Source organism: Anser cygnoides, chromosome 9 (assembly GCF_040182565.1).
Source record: "Anser cygnoides isolate HZ-2024a breed goose chromosome 9, Taihu_goose_T2T_genome, whole genome shotgun sequence".
NCBI lineage: Eukaryota > Metazoa > Chordata > Aves > Anseriformes > Anatidae > Anser > Anser cygnoides.
The window spans coordinates 3,976,909-4,004,276 of NC_089881.1; the positions used below are offsets into that span (position 1 = coordinate 3,976,909).

Here is a 27,368-nt window from a genome sequence, read left to right on the forward strand (position 1 = left end):
AAATATGCAATCAAGTCAACCTTGGAACAAGGGCCAGAACATAACCATGTCAATGTGTAAAAACGCCTGGTGGGAGGAACACAGAGCCAGACTCCTCTCAGTGATGCCCAGTGGCAGGACAAAAGGCAACAGGCACAGGCTGAAATACAGGGAATTCTGTTCAAATGTAAGCCTTTCTTACAGTGAGGGTGGTCAAACACTGGAGCAGGTCGCCAGAGAGGCTCTGAGATCTCCATCCTTGGAGATATTCAAAACCCAGCTGGACAAAGACCTGAGTAACTTGCTGTGTTTTATCCTGTATTGGTTTACTGCTGGGATATTCTAGAATGTGAGAGCCTTTGCAATTAATTATGAAGCCTGAATTCTCAATGGTCCCTTGTCAAAGCAGGGGGAATATTTAATAGAAAAAGCCAGGGCATGTTCTTCTCTTTGGTCTGCTGCTGTGTGTGCTTATGTACCTTACAGAAAAGTGTTGTGTTTCAGAACTTTGGAACACAAGGAGAGAAAAAACAAAACCAGAAAAAACAATTCCAAGATGTCCTGTGGTATGATGTAAGATATCTTCGAAAAATAGGCTTGAAAATATGCTAGAAGTATTAGTTATTGCCTGTTAGTTCTGCTGGACAAAGGACATGAATCTTCATGAAGTTTGAAAACACTTCTGGGACACTCAGTGAATCCCACTGAAAACCAGATAACAACCAAAAGTCATTGCATCTGTCAAATCAGTTTTGTTATTAAAGGGAATGTTTCCATGATAAATGGAACAATTTAAATATACTGTCTACCCACATATTGTGGACAGGACCATCTCTTGCTTTTTACCCTCAGATCTATGTTCCCTTGTGCAACACAGTGCACATCAGGTGGTTTTTGTCCTCCATCAGGAGCTCATTCCTCTTGCATGCTGTATCACTTGCCAAGGACATCAGGATCCTTTGGAAGGGAAAGAACAGGGCAGAGTAAATGCAAGCTATTACTTAATATTAATGACCTTACCTACTATGTGTAAAATATTTGATTAAAGAATAGTCTATATTCTGTGCACAAACATGCATTCCCACATCTGTGGAGGGACAGGGAGAGGAAGCTCAGGAGCTATTCTCTTGCCACAGGAACCACTGCCTTTTTAGTGTGTGCAGCTCAACGCGTGTATGGTGGTGGTGCCCTCTGCCAACAAAACATACCTGGTGTTAGTGACAGCCGCGATAGCTGATCGCAATTCTGTCCCACAGCTCCATGACATGGGCTGGGGAAGCAATTTGCTGACATCCTATTTCAAGATGTAGCAAGCTTCATCTCAAGGTACATACAATGGATTTATTTTCAATACAAACATACGCTTCTGTCATGGCGAACTGCAGCATGAAGGGGAGGAAAGAACGAGATGATAGTACAGGTTGTTATGGTATAGGCTATTCTCTGCTCAGTCCTTATGTCTTACCAAGTAGATTCTGCTCTTACATTGCAAGTTGTTACCGTGTGTTCGGTAAATGCCGTTAAACAGAGCTATGGTTTGTGTTATCTGTAAGAGATCAAGAGACAGGGGTCCGCAGTGCTGCCTGTTGTCCTCTCTGAGTTTTCCACGTGTCTGCAAATATTTCAGGGGAATTTTTCCCATTTTGAGCAGCAAAGCTGTGGCCTCAAATAGTTGCAAAGCCACAATCTCCAGACAACAGTTTGTAATGCACTGGAAAAGCCTTTAGCTTATTCGTTCCGTGTTTGGGCCTACGTGACTCCCCAGAAGGGGAAGGTTTCAACCTGACGGGCGGGCACGAGCCTTGTTGGGGCGCTGAGGAGCAGCAGGGCCCGGGCGCGCGGGGAAATGGCGGCGGGGCACGGGAACCGGGCTGGGCGCAGGGCCCCTGCCTCTCTCCAGGGACGGAGCTGAGCCAGGAGCGCCCCGAGCCGCCCTGGAGATGGCAGCATTGAGCAATTTATTTTCCGGAGTAGGCTTGCAGCACTTGTTTCCTCCTCGGAGGTGGAAGTTGTGCATGCAGCACGTTTCGGCCCTGCTAACTGCAGAGCGCGTTGAATATTCAGTTTAACTCAGCCCACAACGATGCGGGAAAACACACTCGGCTACTTGACGCTACGCAGAGTCAAATAATTTTATTCGGGGAACCTTCCCCCGGCATTTCTGCCGAGCGGGACTCGCTTGGCGGGCGGGGGCACACTTCACCGGGGGGCTCGGGGGCTGCCCCGCCAGCGGCTTCCACAACCACCACGCCGCCAAATGGCGTCACCGCCTCCTCCTCGCTCCCCGCCTCGCCTCAGCGCGGCCCGGGCGCCGCCTCCCTGACTGACGGGCGGCGGCACCAATGCGGGCCGCGGCCCCCGGCGGGCGGAGCTGGGGCTGGAGCCGGGGCCGGGCCCGGCGGTGGCGGCGGCGGCGGCCCCCGCGGCCGCGCTGAATGAGGGCAGGGAGGGAGGGAGCGGAGGGCTGGCCGGGAGCCTGGCGGCGGCAGCGGCGGCGGCTCCGGGGATGGTCCACGCAGCGGCGCCGTCCCGCGTCGTTCTCCTCGGAGCGAGCCTGAGCTGCGGCGGCGGGCGGAGGGGGTCCCCGCCACCGGTCTGGGTGCGGGGCGCCGGGAAAGTCCGCGGAGAAGCCGGCCCGCAGGGAGCCGCCGCCGGCCTGGGGCGCGGGAGGGGGCTGCGCCGCCGGGCGCCGAGGCGCTGCCGCCTGGAATGAGGAGGAGGAGGAAGAGGGGATGTGCCTGCCTGCCTGCCTGCCTACCGCCGCCGCGCCTGGAGATGGCACTTTGTGCGCCTAACGAGATGGGACTGAATGGGGTCGCCAGCCTCCTCCGCACGGCCGAGCGGGAGAAGCAGCAGCAGCAGCAACCTCAGCGCTGATACTTGGAGGGCGGCTGCCTTGTGGTTGTTTGTTATTTTTGTTTTTTTTTTTTTATTTTTTGGGGGGACGAAGAGTGCTTTTTTTTTTTTTTTTTCGGGTGCAAAGCCCGGACTTTGCAAAACAATCTCCGCCCCCAAGAGGATATTTAATCTGCAGCAGAAATCGCTACTCGCGGAGGCAAACTTGCGAAGGGAAGCGGGGTGCTGGGCCAGGCGGGCACCCCAGGCCCGCAGGATGCGTGTCCCCACCCCGGCCGCTGCTCCTGGGACGAGGCTTTCGGCTGCACCGAGCGGGACTGGACTTTTTATGGACACGCTCACCCATCTGAGGGCGATTCGGGCATAAACAGCGACACAAACTCTGATTTGGTGCTGGAAGCTGCCTCTGCCGCTGAACAGCTGCTCGCCCCCTGCTTCTGCCCTGTTTTCAAAAGGGGATCCTGAGCTCTTTTGCCTTTTTTTTATTATTATTAATTGTTGTTGCATGAATTTTGTTTTAGGTGGTTGTCTTTTCCGGCTGGCTTGGCTGTTTTGGGGTCTTGTGTACTACTGACTGCTGTAACAGCACCGCCACCTCTCGCCATGGCCAGCCCCACAGATAATAACGAGGGCTTCTTCTCAGATGTCAGAAAGGTGGGTTACTTGCGCAAACCCAAGAGCATGCATAAACGCTTTTTCGTGCTGAGGGCAGCCAGCGAGTCTGGACCCGCCCGGCTGGAGTATTACGAGAATGAGAAGAAATGGAGACACAAGTCAGGGGCCCCCAAGCGCTCCATCCCACTGGAAAGCTGCTTCAACATCAACAAACGGGCTGACTCCAAGAACAAGCACCTGGTGGCCCTCTACACCAAGGACGAGCACTTTGCCATTGCAGCTGACAGCGAGCCTGAGCAGGAGAGCTGGTACCAAGCGCTGCTGCAGTTGCACAACCGGGCCAAGGGCCACCACCACCTCCACCACCATCACCACCACCACCACAGCGATGTCACCTTTGGAGGCAGCAGCGTGGGGCTGGGGGAAGCGGGAGAGGACAGCTACGGCGAGGTAGCCCCTGGCCCGGCTTTTAAGGAGGTTTGGCAAGTAATCCTGAAGCCTAAGGGGCTAGGCCAGACAAAGAACCTGATTGGCATCTACCGCCTGTGCCTGACTAACAAGACCATCAGCTTTGTGAAGCTGAACTCTGATGCGGCTGCTGTGGTGCTGCAGCTGCTCAATATCCGCCGCTGTGGTCACTCCGAGAATTTCTTCTTCATTGAGGTGGGGCGCTCGGCTGTGACCGGGCCCGGTGAGTTCTGGATGCAAGTGGATGACTCGGTGGTGGCACAGAACATGCACGAAACCATCCTGGAGGCCATGCGAGCCATGAGTGAGGAATTCCGGCCCCGCAGCAAGAGCCAGTCCTCCTCCAACTGTTCCAACCCCATTTCAGTGCCCCTCCGTAGTAGGCACCACATCAACAACCCTCCGCCCAGCCAGGTGGGGCTCAGTCGCCGCTCCAGGACTGAGAGTGTCACAGCCACCTCTCCTGCCGGCGGAGGGGGTGGAGGCACAGGTGGCAAACCCAGCTCTTTCCGGGTTCGCGCATCAAGCGATGGGGAAGGCACGATGTCAAGGCCTGCCTCAGTGGATGGTAGCCCAGTTAGTCCCAGCGCCAACCGGACACACTCACATAGACATCGTGGTAACTCCAGGCTCCATCCTCCGCTCAACCACAGCCGTTCTATCCCGATGCCTTCCTCACGCTGCTCTCCTTCAGCCACCAGCCCAGTCAGCCTGTCATCCAGTAGCACCAGTGGCCATGGCTCCACGTCGGACTGCCTGTTTCCACGAAGGTCTAGTGCTTCTGTTTCTGGCTCCCCTAGCGATGGCGGATTTATTTCTTCTGATGAGTATGGTTCTAGCCCGTGTGACTTTCGCAGCTCTTTTCGCAGTGTCACCCCAGATTCGTTGGGGCACACCCCGCCAGCTAGGGGCGATGAAGAGCTCAACTACATCTGCATGGGGGGGAAGGCCACCTCATCCTGCTGCAGCCTGGCAGCTCCCAATGGCCACTTCATCCCACGCACCTGCCACCCGCAGCAGCAGCCCCGCTACCCTAGTACGCCGTGCTGTCCCCGAGGTGGCAGCGAGGATGTTGCCGACTTGGAGAAGGCCTTCAGAAAGCGGACTCACTCTGCAGGTACTTCACCCACCATCTCCCACCAGAAGACCCCCTCACAGTCTTCAGTGGCCTCCATTGAGGAGTACACAGAGATGTTGCCTTCTTACCCCTGTGGCGGTGGCCGGCTGCCCTCCTACCGGCACTCTGCCTTTGTGCCCACTCACTCCTACCCAGAGGAGTGTCTGGAGATGCACCACCTGGATGGCGGCCACCATCGGACCAACTCTGCCCCTCACACTGATGATGGCTACATGCCAATGTCACCTGGCGTGGCCCCTGTCCCCAGCGGCGGGGCGCCCCCCAAGGGCGGTGACTACATGCCCATGAGTCCTAAGAGTGTGTCGGCCCCACAGCAGATCATCAACCCTGGCAGGGGGGGCCGCCACCCTCCAGCCACGGTGGACTCCAACGGCTACATGATGATGTCCCCTAGCGGCAGCTACTCCCCGGACAGTGGCTCCGCAGGCTACGGCAAGATCTGGACAAATGGTGCTGGCCACCACCCGAAGCTCTCGGTGGAGAGCAATGAGGGGAAGCTCCCTTGTGGCGGCAGCGACTACATCAACATGTCCCCGGCCAGTGGCTCCACCACCAGCACACCACCCGACTGCTACTTTGGGGGCGCGGGGCAGCCGGCCGTCGAGGAGGCTGCTGCGGCGGCCCACCACAAGCCCATCTACTCCTACTTCTCGCTGCCACGCTCCTTCAAGCACGTGCACCGGCGCGGTGGTGGGACGGCGGGTGAGGAGGGCAGCCCCCAGCCACGCGTTGCCCTTGGTTCCAACCGCCTCCTCTATGCTGCCGAGGACTCGTCCTCCTCTACCAGCAGCGACAGCCTGGGTGGCGGTGGTGGTGGCCCCGACGGTGTCCCCCCGTCCCACCTGCAGCCGCCACGCAAGGTGGACACGGCCGTGCAGACCAAGGGCCGCCTGGCGCGACCCACACGCCTGTCGCTCGGCGGCCCCAAGGCCAGCACGCTGCCGCGGGCCCGGGAGCAGCCCCCGCTGCTGCTGCCCCCGGAGCCCAAGAGCCCGGGCGAGTACGTCAACATCGAGTTCATCGCCGGCGACAAGCCACCCTTCCCTGCGGCTGCCCTGGGCCTGCCACGGCTGCCAGGGAGCGAGGCTGCTGAGGAGTACATGAACATGGAGCTGGGCCCGCGGGCGGCCCCTGCGGCTCCCTCCGGCCGGGACTACGTGACCATGCGGCTGGGGGGCTCCTGCTCCGACAGCCCCTCGCCCTCCTCGCCAGCCCTCCTGCTGGGTTACGCCGATAAACCCCCGGCGGTGGCTTCCCCGGAGTTGGCGGCGGCGGCGCCTCCGCGCTCCTCGTCCTCCTCCCTGCTTGGGGGGCCTGGTGCGGGCAGCGCCTTCACCCGCGTCAGCCTCAGCCCCGGCCGCACGCCCAGCGCCAAAGTGATCCGTGCCGACCCGCAGGGCGGCCGCCGGCGGCACAGCTCGGAGACCTTCTCGTCCACGCCAACTGCTGCCCGTGGAGCGCCAGGGGGCTGCCCTGGGGCACCGTTCCCCAGTGGGGGTGCAGGGGGAGCCGAGGAGGTGAAGCGCCACAGCTCGGCCTCCTTTGACAACGTGTGGCTGCGGCCCGCCGCCGGGGAGGTGGCTGGAGCTGCCGCTGCCCGCAGGGAGCCCGGGGCTGCCCCTGCATTGGAGAACGGGCTCAATTATATTGACCTGGACCTGGTGAAGGATTTTGGGCACCGTCGCCATCACCACCACCATCATCACATGCACCCTGCAGCCGAGGGCCCCTCCCTGTCAGGGGGGAAGCCCCCGCCACCGCCGCAGCCCAAGTCCCCGAGCCAGCCTCGTGGGAGCGGCCACCCCAGCGATGACTCGAGCGCGTACGCCAGCATCAGCTTCCAGAAGCGGGAGGAGATGTAGGAGCCAGGCGCCAGCCAGGGAAGGTGAGCCCCGCCGCCGGCACCGGGCTCCACGGGGGTGCCGGGACCCTCATGGTGGGCATCAGGGAAGTGTGGGTGGCTCTGAGTCCCTTTGGGGTGGCTCTGAGTCCCTTGGGGTGGCTCTGCCGCTCGTCTGCACCCGGGTACCTGCTGCCTGGCCTTGTTGCAGGCTGCCCGAGGGTGCAGCACCCTGGAGGTGGGGGCCAGGGTCCCCTCTGGTGAGGGTGCTTCCAGAACAGGCTGGGGTGCTCCTGCTGAGACGGAGATGGGACTTGGTTGTGGCACTGCCTCATCTCCTCAGCATTTAGGATTGGGTGTATTTCAGAAGTGGGTGTAGGAAATGAACAAGTGAAGTAGCTGAGGGTGTAGGGCTGGAAATGGGAAGCTACCACTTTAATCCCTGTTTGGTCAGTAATCGCTCTTGTGGTCGGGGTAAGGCAGCGACCCACACCAACTCTTGTTATCCCACACATGAAGCACGGCTAATGGCACCTACCTCATAGGGCTGTGATGAGTGTTAATTCAGCTTTGCTTGGAAAGGACTGTGAATTTGAGAAAGATTTGAAAGTCTTCAAAGCCCTGTATCCATCCCTCGTGCTTCAGCTGATAGGAAGCGTGGCTGTCAGGGGCTTGCAGCAGTATTACAGACTGCATGAGAAACGGGCCCTGAAAACTGTGCCTTTGCCATTGGCTGCATTGGTGTGCTTTATTTTCCCTTACAACTTTCCTCTTTTAATTTGGGAAAATCTTCTGCCAGGCTGTCACATCTTGATTACAGGCGTAAGGTGAGCGGGGCATCATCGCAAGCATTGTGATGTTCCTGCATCATAGCAACGTAACGCAGCACGGAGCAAATGCGTCCCGCTGGGAGCCCGGGAAGCGCGTTACCGTGCGTGTGGATGGGTCCTGGTGAAAGGTGAGCAGCAGTGCTGCGGGCGAGCACTGGCAGCTAGCTGCCTGGTTTGTTGTGCTGTGACGCTTGCCGTTAGTGGTTTTCTGTGTATTGGAGCAGCAGCGATCCCAGCAGTGTGACCAGATATTACTATGAACGTATACAAGGAGATACGAGGGGCTGGATCTCATACCGCTGTTTATTATTTTATTGGAAGCATAATAATGTTTGTATTGTGTGTTCACTCGGTGTGAAGGAATGCTGGGAGCTGGTGTTGGAAAGGTGTCTGGGATCATCGCTTCCATGTTACTCTGGGACACGTTTATATACCTGAACAAAGGCGAAATAAGCTCTCCGTATTTGCCGCTTAGCACTTCCACTGTTGCCTGTTAGAGCAATGCGGTGCTAAGTACTGGTCTTAGGTGACCTACGAACGGCAGATTCATTGCAGTGTTCGAGGTGAGGTTTCACATGAGCACAGGTACTGCAGGTCTGCTTCGAATGGTGCCTGTAGGAAACAATCGTTTCCGTGGCTGTGTGACAGGAGCGTGCTGGCTGTCACAATACTTGGTGAGCAGCAGTACCCGCCACACCTTGCTTCTGGAAACGCTTTCAGGCGGCTGTCTGGGCTGGCTGTGTCGTGCCGCCCTGACCTGTGAGTCCCCGGCTGCCTAGGGCAGCGCTGAGCTCCTGGCGCGGGGATGTTTGCCGGGGCGTGCAGCGTGTTGTGCTCACGTCGGTGGGTGTATTGCTATTTTTTCCTGTTCTGTGCTAAGATTGGGGGAGCAAGCGTGAGAGAAAATCCACTGCTGAGATATGGATGAATGATAAATGTGTGAGAGGAAGAGAGTGCAGGTCTGAGGAGGAGCAGTGCCGCAGCTGTTTACTTGCACAGATTTTTGCACCTGTGCTGCTTACATTGCTGCAGACACCTTGCCTTAATTGATCTGGTGTGTCACAGCTAATGTAAAAGCTGCAGCAGATTTTCCATCCTGGAGGTAGTGAGATCCCCGCTGTGCTTGCGCTGTGCAGCGGGATCAGGACAGGAGAGACCCGGCACCAGGAGATGCTGGAAAGCATCACGCAGCTGTTCGCAGAGAAGCGTGGTGAAAGGTAGTGTCTAGTGGAGTAATTGCTATTTGAAGTTGGTTCTTATTTCCCCGAATTAGGATTGGACTAAGCGAGTACGGCTTCTGGGAGGCCGGGAAGAGTCGGTTTGTAATTATGCGGGGAGTCAGCAGCCGTGCCTGTTCCGTGCCCTCCCCTTTATCCAGCTCGGTTGCTTGCAGCTTGCTCAGATGTTAACTCGTTGGACTCCTGTTTCCCACGCTGCATTCCTGACCATCAGCTGCAACTTTCCTCAGAATTCAGCCCGACTAGCTCATCTTCTTGAGTGTGTCAAGGAAAAAAATTGTGTTACACCACGTTGACATCTGTTTTTAGACCAGTCCTCAGACCTTTTCTGCTTTGCAGGTAGAACTGGGGTTAGGCAGGGGAATTGGCCCATGTAGGGCACACCTTATGCCATCCTTAAGAAAATCTGCCCGGAGGTGAGTGATTTATAGGCCTGCAAACAGTCTGCTTGCACATGCCTGCAGAAGCTGTTGAGCACCTTAAGCTAAACCGTTCTCCTGTGAGCGGGGAGCGCTCCAGGTCCCGGAGCTCTGCGTGCCCTCCCCAAGGAGCCGCTGAGCATCGCACCGCGCTGCTCCTGCAGGCACGGCTGGTGGGGCACTGGCTGCGAGAGCAGGGGGGCTGCTCCTGCTGCTTCTCCTGCTGCTGCTTCACGTCATGCTGCCTGAGCAGCGTGGAGTAGCAAGGGGAAGCCACTTGGGCCGTTTGCAGGTACAGCAGAGAAGGGAGAACCATCAGGACCTGGGGAGGGAGAGGCAAAGCTGCAGGTGTTGGAATAAGGGATGGGAAAGGCTGCTTTAAGTGCCCTTGCTTTGCTCTCTATGTCTTTTGTAGCTGTGGGTTGTTACTTAATGCTTTTAATCTCAGAAGTGGCAGAAGGACTGCACGTGCTATTTCTTTACTTTCTTTTTTCTCCCTTTCCATAAAGCAGTCTTCCTTCCCTCCTCTCCAGCAAAGGCCAAAACTATCTGGACAACTCTTGTTTTACCCATTCTGGAATTTTCTGTTGTTCCAGACTACAAGGCAAGGACCTCACATGTTTGCATTCAGCTCCCAGTGGGTAAAATTATTGCTGTTGCTTTGCTGCAAGCCAGCTTGCTCCTCTTTTCCTTGCTGCCCTGTCCTTTCCCCCATCCCTGCCACCTCCAGGTTGCTGAGGCATTACATTCTGCAGGGGTTTTATCCTCATTCAAGTGGTACTTATTTCTCCTAACATTAAAGATAGCAGGTGAAATAATCATTGATTTGCAAATTTTTAAAAAAAATATAAAAATCTCTCCCATCCATAGCGTTTCTCTGCACTCCCCCTCAAATCCCATTGCTTTCCCTGTCATATGTTCCTGGCTGCGTTGTAACGCGTGGCCCTGCCCTAGCCTTTCTTCTCTCATCCTTTTAAAAGTTCAGTGGTTTACAAGCTGCCCTGCAAGCTCCTCTGCCCACACATTTCCCTCTCCTTGTGAGAAGTGGATATTGCTGCGTGTGCCTAGCTCAGCCGGTGGCTCCTTGGTGCTTGGATCCCATGACAGGTGGACTTTCATGCATTAGTGGCTAAATCCTGCTGGAAAACACCGGCCTGTGACACGAGGAAGCTGAGGCTGTAGCCGGGGAGTGGGGGGAGCAGTGTTGCTGTAAGGCGTTTTCCTCCTGCTCAGGATTTTGCATGCACAGATGAGCAGATATCGCGGATGTGCTTCTTACCTGCTTTTGGAGTTGCTGTGAGAAGAGAAACCTCCTAGAATTAGCAGGGGTATGAAGATGAGCAGCTGATAGCTTGTGTTCAGAGAATACAGTCAAAAAATATTCCAAAAAGGAAACCATTAGCCGTTGGCTCTTGAGAAACAGGAAAGGCTGAAGCAGGATGGCAGAATGAATCCAGGTACGTGGCTTTGATCTCCAGAGCTTCAAAGCAAAGACATTATTCCCCCGCCTCATTTCCATTTCGTTGATGAGTCTGAGAACTTGTGAAAGTGAGCACTAATAACACTGAGTGGAATATGTGCAGCCTGAGCAAGTGGTAACTTGGCTCCCTCGCAGCTTTAATGATGCCTCTCTGCCCGGCGCGTGGTGGGCGTTTGGGTGCTGGAGGAAACCAGCACGCAGGGCAAGGACGTCTGTAAGGTGCCCCTGCCTCGTGTCCGTGTCCAGTTAAAGCAAAGCACTACTGAGGCGAAAAGCTCGAATGTATATTTTGCTTCTGAAAATACACATAATGGTAAACAGAAAATAACTCGGGTGATTCGTGTCTGAGATATCTGGAATGGTTTGTTGGCACGTTGCTTGTTTTTTTTTACTTTATTTATTTTTTAATAGTTTTCAATAGTTAGTTTTGCTTCCTCGAGTTAGAAGCTTAAGGTGGAACAACTTAAACACAGCAATTGCCAAAACAAGACGTGTACCGTTAAATTAAGTTTTGGGGGGAGGTTGTTTCCAGAACTGAAAGAACAGAAGTTTCCCTCGTTTTGGGTCAGCACCAACACAAATACCAGTACATTATGAAAGTTTTCCATGCTCTATGGGTATTCTGTAGACAAAACAGTCGATTTCTTACTGTATGCACACACCAGTTTTCCCCATACCTAATTATTTGCCAAAATTGAGCCTCTGTCTCCGCATACTTGCATATTTGCAGTTCTCCTGCTTAACAAGACCACAAGCTTATTATTAATGTGTTTCCTTTTTTTTTTCTTTTCGTTCTTTCATAATTGAGACGGTAGATCAGTTCCTTTAATATAGCTACGTTGCATTTTCGTATTGATTTATTCCCTCCCTCCCTTGATTTTAATGACAGGCTTCTTAAGAGTTTTCTTTTTTGTTTTCCTGGCTTAAAAATTGCAGCTGTATGATTTATAAACCAACGCAGTAGATAATGAAGTACTATCTGGACTTCTCTAGCCCATAGGTTTCATATTTAGTCAATGTTTTCAAATTTAAACCACATTCAGAAACCAGTTCAAACGAAACAGGACGTTGCAGGGCCAGGAGGATGCTCGTTTTTAACTAGCAGCTGTGGCGAGTCATGTGTTTCCTTAGATAACACTCATAAATGGGGAATTACAACCCCTAAACAAAGCGCAGCAAGCAGCTCTGGAGGAGGAATGCCGACTGACTGACACCCCTGGTATGTTGCGTTGTTTCAGGGATGCTTTGTGTTAGCTGGAATTTTGCTATTCGTTAGGACTGTACAGTTCTTCATGACTCTTTATAGATACATACCTGCAAGTACCTTAACTAAAGGGTGCTTGAATATTCTTTTGGACAAGTTGCAGTAAGTTTACAATAGCTTGTTTGTGAAGAATTTTTTTTTTTGTTTACATACAAAAATCACTTGTACAATAATCAGAACAGAACATGTCCACTTTCAGAGATTCAGTAAAGTCACTAGTGAAAGTAAACTTAAAAAAACATGGTTTAGTGTCCAGTGATATGGGAGAAACACAGATAGACTTTTCCAAAACTAATTAGACACTGGATTTAATCTCTGTTCCAAGTAGCACTGGAAACTAGTTACTGCATTTGATTGACAGTTTTGAAATATATTAGGTAAAAGGTAGGAGGGAAAATGGGGGAGATGCTGTTGCTGGGCCCCCTACTTTGGCTGGGAGAGAAATTATGGGATGCTGACATGAGATAATGGGAACTGGGGGCACTGACCGGGGACCAGTTGTCGGAACTGGTAGGGTAGGGAGCTGGGAGTGGGACATAGAAAGGATTTGGGGGACACAGAGAAGCTGTGGCATGATGATGTGGGTGGAGAGAGCTACAGGGTGCTCGTGGTCTGATGGGAATTGGGGTGGAGGTGTGTGAAAGTTTGGGGAACAGTAGAGAGAAAGGCGGAAAGCCTGTATATATACAAAGAGGTTATTCCCGAGGTGCTCATTTAGCATGGTGCTGCAGTTTCTTGAAGGTGTTTTTACTTCTATATTTTTCTTTTCACCTTTATAACTGGTAGACGTTATTTAGAAAGCAAATGTACCCCTTACTTGTGATGAGATTTTATTTTTATATATTATTTAGTCAGTTTGCTGGCCTTAACAGGATGATGTGCATTGGTAAGGTAAGCCGAATTTGCCTCAGGCTCTTCTTTCCTGAGTTCTTTGTCTTCTAGCATCCCTGTCACAACCACAACAGTAAACCACAGCTAGGGATACGAGTTAAGTACAAAGCAAGTAAGAACGAGTGACTTTTAACATGTGAAAGAATCTTGTTATTATAAAACGTGTAGTGAAAGGAGAACTATATTCACACAGACTTTCTTTCACGGCAGTGTTTTCTTCTTTACACTGTACTGCTTGGACAGTTATGATAAATTGATTTAAAATGAGGTTCACTAGTGTTTTGTGATTTGTCTTCCAGATTAGTAAGTATAGATTCCCTTAAAACTCTTCAGTGTAAAGAATATCTTGTAAAAGAAGATTTAAAATGGCAAAAATATTATGGCTTGTTACAGCAGATCTTGAGGTTTTCATTTTGTGGTGAAAACAGCAATGCAAATATATTAATATTAACAAATGTATCTAAATTCCCAATTTGTCAGAATGCTAAGAGCTGGCTTTTGGCCTTCCATATGTAATAAGACATATTAGAGTACCTATGCATAGAAGCGAGTAGCGGCATTCTGTTTTTACATCATTCTGTGTTTTAGATAAATGGGGATCATGATGGTTGTTATTCTGACTTCATGAGATAAAGGTAATGAAGGAGAGATGTCAGTAACTTAAAAAAGATTCTGAAGCTTAACAGCTTTATTCTCCACTTACAGAAATATTGAGAAATATAACAAAGCCAAGGTGTGAACAGATAAAGGAGATTTAAATAAGTCTGGCGCTCTTAACTAACTAAAAGATGTCTTGATATATATCTCTCTGATCATGTTTGACACATCTAGGTCATGTTCTCTGAAGACTATTATTAGAGATTTAACCTTGGGTAATTGCAAACTGTATTTTCTTCAGAGGAGTTTTTGATCAGGTAGGTGGGACAGTGAAAGTTTGTTTGTGTTCAACTGTTTGTAATAATTCGGGAGCCTAGTTAAAAGACCTGCTGTCAGCCGCCTGAACCGTGTGATGAGGTGCACCATTCCTGTGCTGTAGCACGGAAGATTTGCCTGTGTATGTTTTGACAACTGTTGTAAAATTCCATTTATTTGGGAGCTGTGCAAAAAATAGCCTATTAAATTTTCAAGTAAGATGCACTTCTGGGGGAAAGGAATTAGGTTGTAAGAGTGTTTCACTCGTTACGGCTAGTAGAACTATTGAAGTGTGTTTGTGCATTTGAACTGTCTGATGATACATGTTGTAAATGCAGGAAGGCAGTAGGGTGGGAGCATCTACAGCTTCCTTTTAATTTACTGTGTATTTTTTGTTTGTTTGTTTTCCAGTCTGTGTAGGCTGGATATTTGTAAGTTGCTAGGGCATCTAAGCATTGGACAAGTTTTCTTTGAAATAAGGAATCTGAAGAAAAATGTGAAATATCCATCAGCCTTGATTCTTGTCACCTTTCAGTGATCTGGCTTTTGGTGTGGTGCACGGTGTTTGCTAAAACATACCTATGGGGCAGCGACTCCTTAAACTGGCTTTGCCACTCAGTAAACTGCATAACTAGGCTCTGCAGGGGGGCTGCCCTTCAGCGGAGCAGTTCCCTGAAGAGGGGGAAAAAAAAAAGCTGGAGTGAAGGAGATTAAGGCAAACCAAAAAAATCTTCAACAAACAACAACCAAACCAACCCCAAGCCCCCTTCATCCTCCTCACGAGCTAATGGACACGCAGTAACATCACAGTCGAGCAGTGTCTAGACACTTGTCTTTGTCAAGAGAATGAAAGAACCTCCTGGAGCGTAGATTGAGGTAGAAGATTGGCTGAGTTCGTTGCTGCTCTTGCAGCATATCTTGGTTTGACTCCCGCTGCTTATCAGTTTGTAAGTGACTGCAGAGGAGTGGGGCGGGGAGCTGGAGCTGTGACTTCCTTGCTTCAGTTCGGACCCCAGCTTCCCGTTCCCTGCGCTGCATGTGAGATGCAGAAAGACGTCCTGGTGACAGCAGATTGTGTCAGTGAGGATATCTAGATTAAAGCACTGGATGGTAATTCATCTTCAGCATAGCTGGCCTGCTTTTGAAGAACAGGTTACATGTTAGAAAAGGTATTTTTTACCCCTAGAGAATAGGAACAAGCAACCTTCTACTTTGGATTATATCCTTGAGGATATTTCCTTCCATAGTATTGTTGCATTTCATGGAGGAGACCAGTGCAGGTAGCACAGCTGCATGGTTGTAGAAAGAGGTGGGGTCTCTGCTCTCTGGGGACAGGGACAGGACCCGAGGGAACGGCATGGCGCTGGGACAGGGGAGGGTCAGGCTGGGTGTTAGGGAAAGGTTCTGCACCCAGAGGTGGTCGGGCACTGAACAGGCTCCTCAGTGGTCACAGCACTGAGCTGCTGGAGCTCAAGGAGCGTTTGGGCAGCGCTCTCAGACACATGGCCTGGTTTTGGGGTGGTCCTGTGTGGAGTCAGGGGTTGGACTCGATGGTCCTTGTGGGTCCCTTCCAACTCAGGACATTCTGTGATTCTGTGGCACCTAGGCTTGCTCGGAGGGTTCAGAATGACTCAGATGTCCGCAGGGTGATGTATTGCTCCTTGTGGTGGGGATGAAGATCTCTGCAATGGCTACGTGAAGAGTGAGCAATGCTCATCTTCCTGCAGTGACAGTCAATTCAAGCTACGCAATTTTCATCTGCTGAAAATGAGTGACAATTGAAATCCTTAGGATCGTCACAATATGGTTTGGGCAGGTATGAACTGCTTTGGTAAAGGTGAAAAAAATGCCTCCCTTAACCTGCTACACTTAATCTACTTCACTTTTTTGACTTCTCTGCTTGCAAAGCACAGGCACAGTGCACCAGCCTTTCTTGCTTTGCTGTGTTATGGTGTTTGTAGCACTTTGTCCATTTTTGATTTTCTGAATTGCAGAACAAAGCTGAGTATTTATTTCGTTAAGTAACGGCAACAAAACTTCAGAATAATGAATATTTATTGTCCTTAAAAGCAATGGAAAGTGCACGAGTGCTAGATAGCTGATGGCTTGATCACATACGTAAAATGAACCAGAGGTAAGGAAACCCTAGCATTTTACAGCTTAGGTGTGCCGAAACACCCAGAACCAGAGGAAACTCTCCCTCTGCCTTGGTTGAGGAATCTCAACAAGCAGGCTGGCTGCTGCAGCTTGGGTGTGGGCCTGCAAGATGTTGGGGCAGATTTAAGCAGCATGCTGTGCTGAGAAGGGTGGGCTCACCTTGCCCTTTGCTCCTGCTGCTCCTTTTGTTCTGCCTTCGGGGGAGGCAGGCGGCGTGCAGGGATGCCCGTGTCGTTCTGCCTTATTTTTCAGCTGGCCTGGGGAGCAGAGCGAGCCTGTGACAGGTCAGGGAGCTGCACCAGCCATGCAGATGTGGCCAGGACCAGGGACATCTGCAGCAGTTGTGCCTTGACTCATTCTATACAAGTAACAGTGACTGTAGTTAGGTCGGCTTATTATTTAGTGACTTGTTTATATTTTCCCGTTTTGCACATAACAGCATGCAGTTTTCTGAGAAACGGCAAAATAAAAAGTATAAAGAGGAATTCAGTTTGTTTAGGAAGCTGTAGGTTGAAAGCTGTAAATATTTTTCTTATTGAAAGTTAATATTTGTCCTAGCATCAGTATTTTGGAAATAATCTTGTATTTTGTTGACGTTATATATAATCATCTGGTGAACATGAGCTGAGTGTGCTGGAAGTCCTTGGACATCCTGATCGGGGTGTGTAGCCCTGTGACATTTCCATCTATCTTAGTTTGAGGTGCCAGAGGCAGACGATGCTGAGTGGGAAGGAGCGGTGGTAGAAGCGGGACGGGGCCCGGTCAGCTCCCTTCCCCTCCCAGCGCTGCGCTCGGAGCAGGCACAGGGAACCGCTGTAGGTCGAGCATGTAAATGGTGAAACTTCATTCTTAAATGGGCCAACGTAGCTGAGGAACCTGTACGCAGCTCAGCCTCGAATGCTTTAAACAATGTTAGGGAGCAAAACTTTCATATGTGTTTCATTCTTCTTGGTGTGAAACTTCTTTTCCTTGCAAGCTGTGGTGCAAGGGAAAAGCCCTTCTGGAGGTGTGCAGGCATGTAGCTAGGGCATGTTTTTTCAGGCCTTTGAACTAGGTTAGGAATGTGTCTCAAGATGGAAGAATGAATAGTTATTTGGTGCTTTTAGCCTCCGGGCTCAAAGCCAGCGAGAGGAATGTTATTGTGTCTTCAGAGCCTGGTGCACGCCAGCCCGTGTTGAGCAGGGGCTGGCACGGCTCGGTGTCACCCGCGCCCGGCCACCCGGGGGTGTTTCTTCAGGTGGGAGGCTCTGGAAAATGGGGTGCATCTTTTCAGTTAGGGACTACCCCTTAGAGCAGAGGGATTGCCTGCACGGAAAGGTACCGGCTTAGCAAAGCTCTCGGGTTACCCCGATGCGATTCCCTGGGCGCGCATCCCCTTTTTTCCCTCCGCTCCGTGGAGTGCTTTTCCGGGAAGAGAATAAATATTTACATTTCTCTCAGATTCTGTTTTGACCCTGAGGTGGTGGTAGCACGTCCCTGGAGAGAAAGGCAAGCTGAGGCTGAGAAAGTAGGGAGGTTCGGGTTGGAATAACTTTTGGAATGTTTTCTGAAAAATAAACCTGGGTTTGGAACTAAATGTGCTTTAATATACTAATGTTAGCTAGACTAAGACGGACCTGTTCCGTCAGTGTAACTATCGAATATTTAGGGAAACCAAAGCTATTGCTGTAGCGAGCATGATTGAAGAAGTATCCAGAATCGGGGTTTCAAATGCTAAAAACTCATTTTTGAGAACAGCAGCTGCTACGGTAGATACTCAGAGAACTTTGTTTTCATTTTAATATACAGCTAGTGTGATTAAATGAGTAGTTTATTCAGAGATGAGTGAGATCAGCTGAAATTGAAAAGATGGGAAAAAAGATTTCCTTTCTGCAGTTGTTTAGTTTAAAACAACCAAAAAAAACATTTACTAAATTTGAAATTTGGGAGTCCATAGTAACCTAGCCCATTCAGTTTCATCTACTAAATTTGGAAGAGGCTTTAAAAACATAAATTGTAATTAAATACAAAGTTTATTTTGTTAAGCAACTTCTTTATGTATTCAGGATGTTTTGTTAGTTTTTACTTGACTGATAACTAAGTACAGAACATGCTATTAACGTGTCATCCCCATTTTCATTCAAATACAGCTTGACGAGTCATAAATACGAAATTTAGGCAACTAGCAAATGGTGACTTGCATTGGCCGTTAATTTTTATTGATCAAGAATCTGCATAAATATACACTAATGGTATTGTCTAACTAGAGACTACACCAAATGCTAAATTAAAAGGTTGTATTGCAAATCAGCATGATTTACTGGTTATCGCTCTTTGAGAATGACCATTAAGAACATAAAAAAGATAAGTTTCCTCATTTGCTAATCTAAATTTGATTATTTTAATCACTTTAATTTGAATTAATCCACCGTGAAGTCAAGTGTCAGTACATACATGATAATTAAATATATTTGAACTGATATGATCAAGCAGAAATAGAGCGTAGCCACAGAAGAGACCTGGTTACAGGACCTTGTGTGATCTGGAGGAGGAGAGCAGACAACACATGGCATGGTAAGAGGTTGTGACGGTGCGAGGAGAGGACAAACCACAAGGACAGAGAAATGGAGCTTCAGTGTGATGAAGGATAAGAGTGTAGAGGCATTTCATGAAGTTATAGAAGGCAAAGTTGTGTAGGCAGGGGTACAGGGAAAGAGTGAGCAGAAGCAGAAATTGGAATAGGGCTGGGAGCTCACATTTCAGTCAGTGTAATTGGGCTTTAATGGCTTGGATGAATCATAATCTCTTAGCTTGATAGGCTGTTATAAAATTTTAAACATAGGTCTGAATGAAGTTACTTACACTGATTTCATTGTGTGCTTGCAGTAGTAGGAAGCGTTGACGTGCCAAGGATTGTTAGAGGGAAAAAAATGGTGTAAGATATTGGTAACATTTGTGTAAACATATTTTGGAGGAATGTTTGCATGATGATCCTTTTGCATGAGTGCTATGAAATATTTCTCATCTTGGTGGGAAAGGGGAGGAATCTGCAGCTGATGTAAATTGCTGTAGCCTGCTTGAAGCTGAGGGGGCTGAGGCATCATATACCTCCTTTTAGGATGTGTCCCTTTAAACTTTTTTTCTTCTGTAAGCTGTTACTACACTGTTCTTGTTTGAATTTATAGCAAGTCTCCATTAATTTTAATTAGCTCTACTAATGAGTTAGTTCTAAAGTGCTACAAAATGATCTGTAATTCACTGTCTAATTTATCTCCTACCTTGGGTATTTCATCTTTTCCAAAAATTCTTCTGCAGATTGGTGAAGACATTTGATCTGTCTCGATTCAAGCTTGTTTACTTCTATGTTTGTTAGAGTAGCTCATCAGTTTTTATTCCTTTAGCAAATGTCTCTTGTGATGTCTTGTGCCGCATGGATCTGGGCCACATTTTAGTATTTGCATGTAGGCTGAGGAAACAGGTAAAGGCGAAAGACTTGTACAAAATACAGGAGTGCTGTATGGTGAGTGTTCAGAATAAACGAGACTGCAGAACACTTAATTGTAGCCTTTGATTTACAGGACTTGAACGTGGTATATCTGTATTTATGCTATGGAGAAAACCCTTTTCCATTACGGCCTGTTTTGGTCCAGGTAAAAAGATAGTAAGCTGTATATAAGAAAAGGCATCTTTCACCAGCAGAACTGCTGCTTTTAGCATCCATACTGGTAGAGCTGTCTGTGCTTGTCATCAGTTCAAACAAACCTTTCCTCCAAAACCAAAAGCCTCGCTGACAAATCAGGTTTTCTAGTTTAGATAAGGCCATGTGTACATGGAAATCATTTTCAGGTGAAAGTGCTAAGTACGTGTAATGGCTTTAGGCAGCAGTCGTTCAGACCTGCTGGGTTACTCCAGATGACGCATGAGAAACAGGCAGGGACCCTCTTCTGCCCCCAGACCCCAGTTCATTGTAGGAGGTTTGGTAAGTCACTGACAGACACGAGGAAGCGTCAGTCTCCCTGAAACATTCCCTGCTGATCTAGTGGCAGCTCAGATGAGCCTGGGGAAGAAAATTGTTGTTCATTCATTAAAAGTCTTTTGCGTGTTGTCCCCTGTGGTGTGATATAAAAGCTGAATGCATGTTGTCCAGCAGATATATGATTGCAAGAACAAAACTGGCTTTTAACTATGTGATGAGCTTCCAGCGCTACGATCCGTGTTAGGAAGTAAGCTCTGAAAGATAGCTCTGCCTTCCTGCCGCTCCACGGAGCGGTTCCAGATGTAGTTTGAGTACAGCTGGAGGATTAACATGCTTCAAGAACTACCAGAATCGTCTCTAGCGTGACTTTTTTTTTTCATTCACCTCCGTTCTATGTAGCTTTCTGTTTTAAGCCTTATTTATTAAGAAGTGTTATTGCATTCTGTTTGTTTTTTCAAACTACTGTGTCATTTATTTGGCAGGAGAGGGGGAAGGTTAAAGTTCCTCCTTACCTCCTCCCCCCCTCTCCAGTGAAATTTTTGATTGTTCTCTTTAATGAGTCATTTTCTCTACAGCTGAAGTTAATTTAGTGGCTTATCCAAACAATGAATGTTTTCTGAGCAAGGAAGTGAGGGAACTTTAGTTCTTTCCCCTTTTCTTTATATAAAGGTGTGTCTTGGGTGTTTCCAAAACACACGCAAAGGCACACAGGCACAGGTTTCCTACAACTTTGCAAATAGAAATTCTAATTTTGCTTTCATGATCTTGCCTAATTGTGTTTAAGTTATGTTCCTCCTCTTCACAGCCTCACAGAAATCCAGCAGTCCAGATAGATGAGTAGTTTTCCTCCACCTTAAGAGGCTCTGGCAGTGCAAGTATTTTGGCACCTCCTAGGCGATGTGCTTGCCTGTCAGTGACAGGATTCCCCCAAGTTCATTCTGCTTCAGCAACTGAAGGTCACACAGCACACTCTTTTCATTTGCCATCTGGCAGCTCATTATTAGCAATGGTATGGAAACCAGAAATAAGAAAAGCTGAACCAAAATGCTGAGCGTATTGTTTCAGAGATGCAGTGCAAGCTGGGTTCGCGTGTGCTGTGCAGTGGCATCTCCCTTCAGAGGGGCATCCCGCCCCGCTGGCTGGAGGGGAGGCACTTTGCTCTCTGCTGGAGAGGCTGATCTCCATGGGGCTTCTTCCTCACCTCCACAGCTGCCTTCTGGATCCTTTTGCTGTTGGAATTGCACTGCCTTAGAAAAATAGGGCTCGTTTTGGTTTCTCTGTACCACTAGCATGTTTTAATGTCAGGTTGTGCTTTGTACCGTTACACCGAGGGTTGCAGGAGGAGATGGCTTTGCTCATGTGTGTGCACACTATGAAGGAATTTTGTCCTTCAAGGGTTTGGGAGCAAAACTTCCATCTACTTCAGTGGAGTGGCACGTCCTCACTACTACAGGGAGAACAGATAGGGCTTGCTATGCCGCAGTGCTGCTGCATGTCCACAAATGTTCTTTTCCATGGATTCCTTATCAGCGTTTAAAAGTTGATAGCGGATGTTATTGAACTCTTAATTTTCTCTGGTTCTTACTTCCCTACTGACGTGTATGTGCGCGTTAGAGTGAGGGTTGTATGCTCAGTGCTGCTTAAGCCAATCTGCTCAAGAGCATTGTTTTCTGGAGAAAAAAGGGTCACCAAAGATTGGAAATGAAAATCACTTGTGAAATATTTCTGACATGTATGTCATGGATTTGTAAAATCTGTTTCATACGTCTGTTTGTTGAACATGGGGTGTTCTGATTTGGCTGAATAGTACCAAGTTATTGTGTGTCAGTGTCCTCACACAAGGCTTTGATTAAGCAAGAAGAAATGCTGTGATTTGAAAGGCTGGCCTATGTACATGCTTGCACAGAGAAACAAGAAGTGTGAACTAGAAGAAGTTAACGTTTTTATGTAAGTATTTCAATACCATGCATAATAGTGGCTGGTCTGGACAAAAAGAAAGCCGTAGAATAAAGCAAAATATTCATTTTGACCTTTGGGGAAGACACAAAGACATTCCATAGCAGATGGGATTTTTTTTTTTTTTTTTTACAGCAGGGTATAATTTTAACCAGGGTAGGTTCAGTGACTTTGTTTACTTATGTGGGCTGCAGGTATGAGCAGCTATTCAAGGTTCAGTCATCAGCTCAAGTTCCATGTGGCTAAACCAGACACCCCCAGCCCCCCATAAGTCCTTTGTGTTTTTGATCAGAGCATATGACATTATATTCCTGTGTTGAATCAGGCCGCTGATGTGAACATGCTGTCTTTGATTTGGACCTCCTTCTCCAGCTGTGTATCTAAATTCTGCGGACTGTAAAATTTTAGAGCTGGCTTTTTCTTGCTAGTTTCCCAGTTCAGCTTTTGTCCAGAGTTCTATCACTGGAAGTCAGTACTTTCTGCTTTCCTTTCTCAGCTCTGGCTTGTTTAGTTTTTCCCTATCTAATCCACACATCTACTGTGTGTGGCTGGAAATATAATTTTCCTAGGCTGTTAGGTCAACTATATTTGTTCTCCTTTTACAACCTTATGATAGCTTTTGCTTTCTCCACTCTGCCAAAAATAAATGCCTTGTATGCTCATGGAGCCTTGATAAAACCCCTCCTTTGTCCAGATGGCAGACAAGAGGTCACATTCCCTACTCTGTTCCAAACTTGATTGTTTTCCACTTAATTTCTACCTTTTTCCCCCAGTGCTTCTGATCTCCATTGTTTGGAGGAGCCGCCTCCTCTTGAGTGCTGCTTCCTTTTTGATTTTTTTTTTTTTTTTTTGTTAGATACCATGTCAGGAGGAAGAAGGGGTTATTGGAGCTTCAGCACAGGCTTCAAGTGGGGATGAAACCATGACCGTCATCTCCTTGCAACCATCATCTACTTGCAACATTTTCATTTGGTTTTCAGAGTGCTTATTTCATCTGGGCAGGATGATAGCAGGGTCCTGAGGCGTTATACTGGTGGTGTGAAGCAGAAGGGATGAGGTCTCCTACTGCTTTAGGGTGAGGGAAACTTTTGCAGTCTAATATGTGGAAGTGAGCCTTATGCACAAAGTTGATGGGGTTTTGTTGTTTTTTGTTTTCTTTTTCTGGTTTTCGTAGTGTATTTTTTTTCCTGTTGATTTGTTTTGTTTTGCTTTGTTTTGTTTTCTCTTGAGTTAGCTATCCTGAAAGGCTCTCTCTCTCTTTTCTCTGGGCTTGTGGGAAGTGTACAATCTCTTGCTGCTTGGGAAATGTGTCGCACAAAACTTTCTCTAACACTTAGCTAGTAGAAAGATACAATGAGGTTTGTTCTATAAACATGTCATTATCAACAACATGCGAGCTGGTTGTTTATGTTGCCCAATGCATGACTTTGACATACAGAGAAGGGATGAGTAATTCACTTTGCCATGAAGCCCTAAAAGGTGACTCTTCTTTATGCCACGAGGCATATTCTAGATTTTGTTTCTAAGATCTACATGCAAATATTTTAGTTTAGGCTTTTTACCATTTTATCACTTGTTTGAAAGTTAAGAACATGTGTGTGTTTCCTTGTTTTTGTAACATGGATGAAATACTAATAAGGCATTCTTTCAAATGGGGGAATAAAGATTTTTCCTCATGTTTGAGGCCTAGGAAGCTAGACAGAGGAGGGGAGAAAAATAATGAACTTCAAAGGAAAACCTTAGGGATCTTTTCAGGAAATGCCAAGTAAGGAGTAAGTCCCTAAGACCAAAAGTGAGTTAATGAAATTTTTACTTCAAAAGAAGAAGCCTTGAGATTTGTGGGTGGCATAACTGATGGGTGGTACGGTGACCTCTGCAGCAGGCCGCGTTTGGAAGCAGTAACCACATCATCCAAGGCCTCTGGCCATGAAGGAGTTAATGGAGGCTCTGCCTTTGTAACCCATCGCTTATCTTTTGACCATCCAAATGTTACCTGGTGTTTGGTAATAGTGAAGAGGTGTTTCTAAAGCTTTACTCTGTGCAGGACGATAGTCACCTGAGGCAGGAGAATGAAAATGCCCAAGCCCAGCCCCCGGCGCTCAGCCTTTTGGAGTGGTGTGTGCTGTGCTAGTGTGCTAAGCACAGTTAAAGATAAGAGTCCTCACCGTTTGGATGGAAGTCCTCTGATGTGGACACAGGCAGGAGGTTGGGTGGTTGCACCGCTGCAGGTGTACGTTCATTAATAGATGAGAAATAGCCCAGCTGCGTCCCTTGGCAAGTTGCACATGCAGCTCGCGACACGTTGACAAATATTACGCTGTTATTTCCCAGTGCTCCGATGTATCTGCTTGTCTGTTTTCTCTCTCCCTATAGGTCTGCTGAGGCAGGGCCTGTCATTTTATTCTGTTTGCTCAGCAGCCAGCAAAGCGAGGCCTTCACCTGCGGCTGAGGCTGCCGCGCGCTCTTGCAGTGCAAGCAATACAAATAGCCGCTATCACGGGTTATTGCACCCGTTCCGGTGCCATGCTGGGCCTGGTCCAAACCCACAACTTGCTGCCGAGATTCAAAGTCTTCATAAGGCTTAGATCAGTGAGCCTCACCGTGCTTATAAACCTCGAGTGAAGCCGTCAGGTCTTCTCCCTCTCCTCCATCCCAGTAGCTGTTTCTGCCGAAACATGCCCAGAAGTGCTGGCTGTAAGATTTTTTCAAGCCTGCATCATAAAGGTTATAACCAGGAATACGGTGTATGTACCAGCTTCCTTTCCTCTGTGTTTAACTTTGAATCACACGTGTAATTTCTATCATTACCTTGTAATCTGTCTTGCTGTCTCTACTTGCTGATTGGAATTTAAGAAAAACAGAGAGCTTTTTAAGAAGCCCATCTTTCATTATTCTGTAAGAACTGGATCTTTTTTAACATCAAGTGATACTTGCTTAAAAAGCAAATGACAGATGATGCCTTTTTTTTTTTTTCTTTTTTATCCTCTCTGCAATGGTTGCAGGGGTGTGCAACATGCTTTGTGTGCCGTGTGAGCTGCGAACCTGGCTTCTCGGTGCAGTGGAGCAGACAGACGCGGTCACTGCCCTGAAAACTGCCTGAAACTTCAGCATTTTGAAGAGGGAGGAAGAGCTCCCAACTCTTTCTGACCCGGGTCATTTAACTTTGAATCCTCAGTGATTTCAGCAATGATGAAACTGGATAGTCTGGGAGGTTCTTTTTGAGGGCACCTGAGAGAACACCAGGCCAGGCAACTGACGCAGACAAGCAAAAGGTATCAAAATGCACAGCATGATCACTTGAGCAGTGCAAGAGGGAGAGCTGAATTTAACAAATAGACCTGCTAATAACAGGACTTCAAAGAGAGCACGCCCTTCCCTTCCACAGCTGTGCTTTGCCACGGAGAAGAGGCAGGGAGTTTTCCAGTGGAAGTTTGCTTCGTATCTTTGCCTTGGGGAAGAAGTTCAGAAAGCTCTGAAGTTAACTTAGAATTTTAGAGAGGTGAAAGGAAGGGAGAAGATAATTATGAATTTTGATGCCAAACCCATCATTCTGTAACAAGTTTTTTTTTTTTTTTTATTTCATCTTGCACTTCAGGGGATAAAAAGGTGTGGGTTCCTCTCTCCCCTTCCTCCCCCCCATGTTTTCCTTTACTTTATTCTTTCTCAGTGTGAGTTTGTACTTGCTTTTTTACCTGCTGCCATCTAAAGATCTCCCCCTGTGTTTATTGCTGGAAGCTGTTTGCTTAGCTTTATCAAAGCACAGATAGACGGTTGGGATATCTTTTTGGACGAAACATTCACAGTCCTTCCATAACTGAAGCCCTTTCCATAACGTAGGGTATAGCATTTGATTCTGTTTATTTTTGAGTTTTTTTCCACTCACATATGAAGCTGTAAACTGTAAAGGGAACTTGATATACTTGTACTGTATTTGCAATTTAGATTGCAGAGTGTTTTGGAGTGCACATGTTTGGCTGCCAGTGAAACCACTGGCTGTGAGTCAGAAGGCATCGAACGCTGTTTTCTAAAGTGTCCTTAAGGGTGAGGTCACGTAAAGGATGGAAAAATGTTTCAGAGTGTTCTGGGAAGCAGGAGAAGGGTATTTTGGATCTTGTGAGCAGGTGACCTGGGGGGGCTGCAGGGCTAAAAAGCCATTTCAGGTGAACTAACAGGGAACCTGCATGGGGGGGGGGGGGCGACAATTTGAGGGTGGGAATTAGCAGAGACTTAGCAAGGCATAAATGGAACTGCAGCTGAAGTGAAAGAAAAAGGAAAGCTGCACAGAAACTAAGTTTTGGAAAAACAGAATAACCTTTCAACTTCTTTTGTGATTTAGAAATAGTCAGATATTTACTTCGGGATGTGTGGATTTTTCTGTAGTGGCTTTAGACGCGGTGTCCAGCGCCCCAAGTCACGAAGTGCAGTGTCACAGGCGCCGCGGGGCGCAGGGGAGCTGCTGATGGCGCGGGTTGTTCGCAGCTCGGCCTCCCTTTCCGTTCCCAGCTCTGCTGGTGGCAGGCTGAGGTAGCTTGGTCGAGGGGCAGGACACAAACCCTCTCTTCGGAAGGTGCTGCTACCTACTCAGCTGCTTCGGGTCCGGAGCTGGCAGCGTGTTGCTGACAAACCTGAAGAAAACAGCCCTGCCGACTGCGAGCGCTGGGGCTGCTGCTCGCAGGCAGGAGCTGCAGGACGGGAATTCGGGAAATGGGGCAAAGTTCAGCTCTCGCCTCCAGCTCGCGGGTGCGCGCTCGGCCACGCCAGCTGCCGGCCAGCTGCTCGCTCGCCGCTTCCCAGAGCCGCATCACCATTTTTCCTCTTCAGCTTCTCTTATTAAAGTGCGTGCTGCTAACATGTTAAGTTGTTATTATTTTTAAAACATCAGGGCATGCTAAACCTGGCAGCCAGGACAACTTCTCTTCTGCCGGAGAGGTCAGAGAGAGTTTCAAGCAAGCAGGAGGGATCGGCAGCGCAAGGAAAACCTGTTCTATGGACACGCAGGGGATTGCACGCCCTAGAGTCAGCACAGACAGGAGCGAGCATGGTGCTTGCAAGCACTGAATTAACTTTTCTTCTTGGAAAAGTGCATGTGCAATATTTTCTTTAATTATCACTGGCAATATGCATACTGTTTCTTTTGCAATTTGACATTGTGTTTTGTACTTTAATTGTGTGTTCATCAGGCCTTTTAATTAGTGCTGAAATTCTTATCCCTTGCTACAAAATGCCACTTCCTTAGACCATCAAACCTGTATTAGTTTTGTGTGAATCATTCAGATTATTTCAGTAGAGCAAGTGACAGGGTTATCTGTAGTAGGAACCTATAGTGCTCCACCTCTGTGAGCATAATTCATGACAGGATCGCTGCCACTC

The 27,368-nt window shown here is 48.4% G+C and overlaps 1 protein-coding gene across 2 annotated transcripts in view; it reads left to right on the top strand.

Annotated features, from left to right (window-relative positions):
- Positions 1 to 2,402: 2,402 nt before the first annotated feature.
- Positions 2,403 to 27,368, top strand: part of IRS1 (insulin receptor substrate 1) — a 52,373-nt gene continuing 27,407 nt past the window's right edge. Inside the window, exon 1 of one of the 2 annotated variants that reach the window (XR_010833502.1) lies at positions 2,403 to 6,992. Coding sequence is in view for 1 of the 2 variants with exons in the window: in XM_048063009.2 (XP_047918966.1) it covers positions 3,439 to 6,918 (3,480 nt within the window). In the remaining variant the exon portion in view is untranslated. The remainder of the gene's footprint in view (positions 6,993 to 27,368) is intronic. The other variant, XM_048063009.2, reaches the window with a different exon arrangement.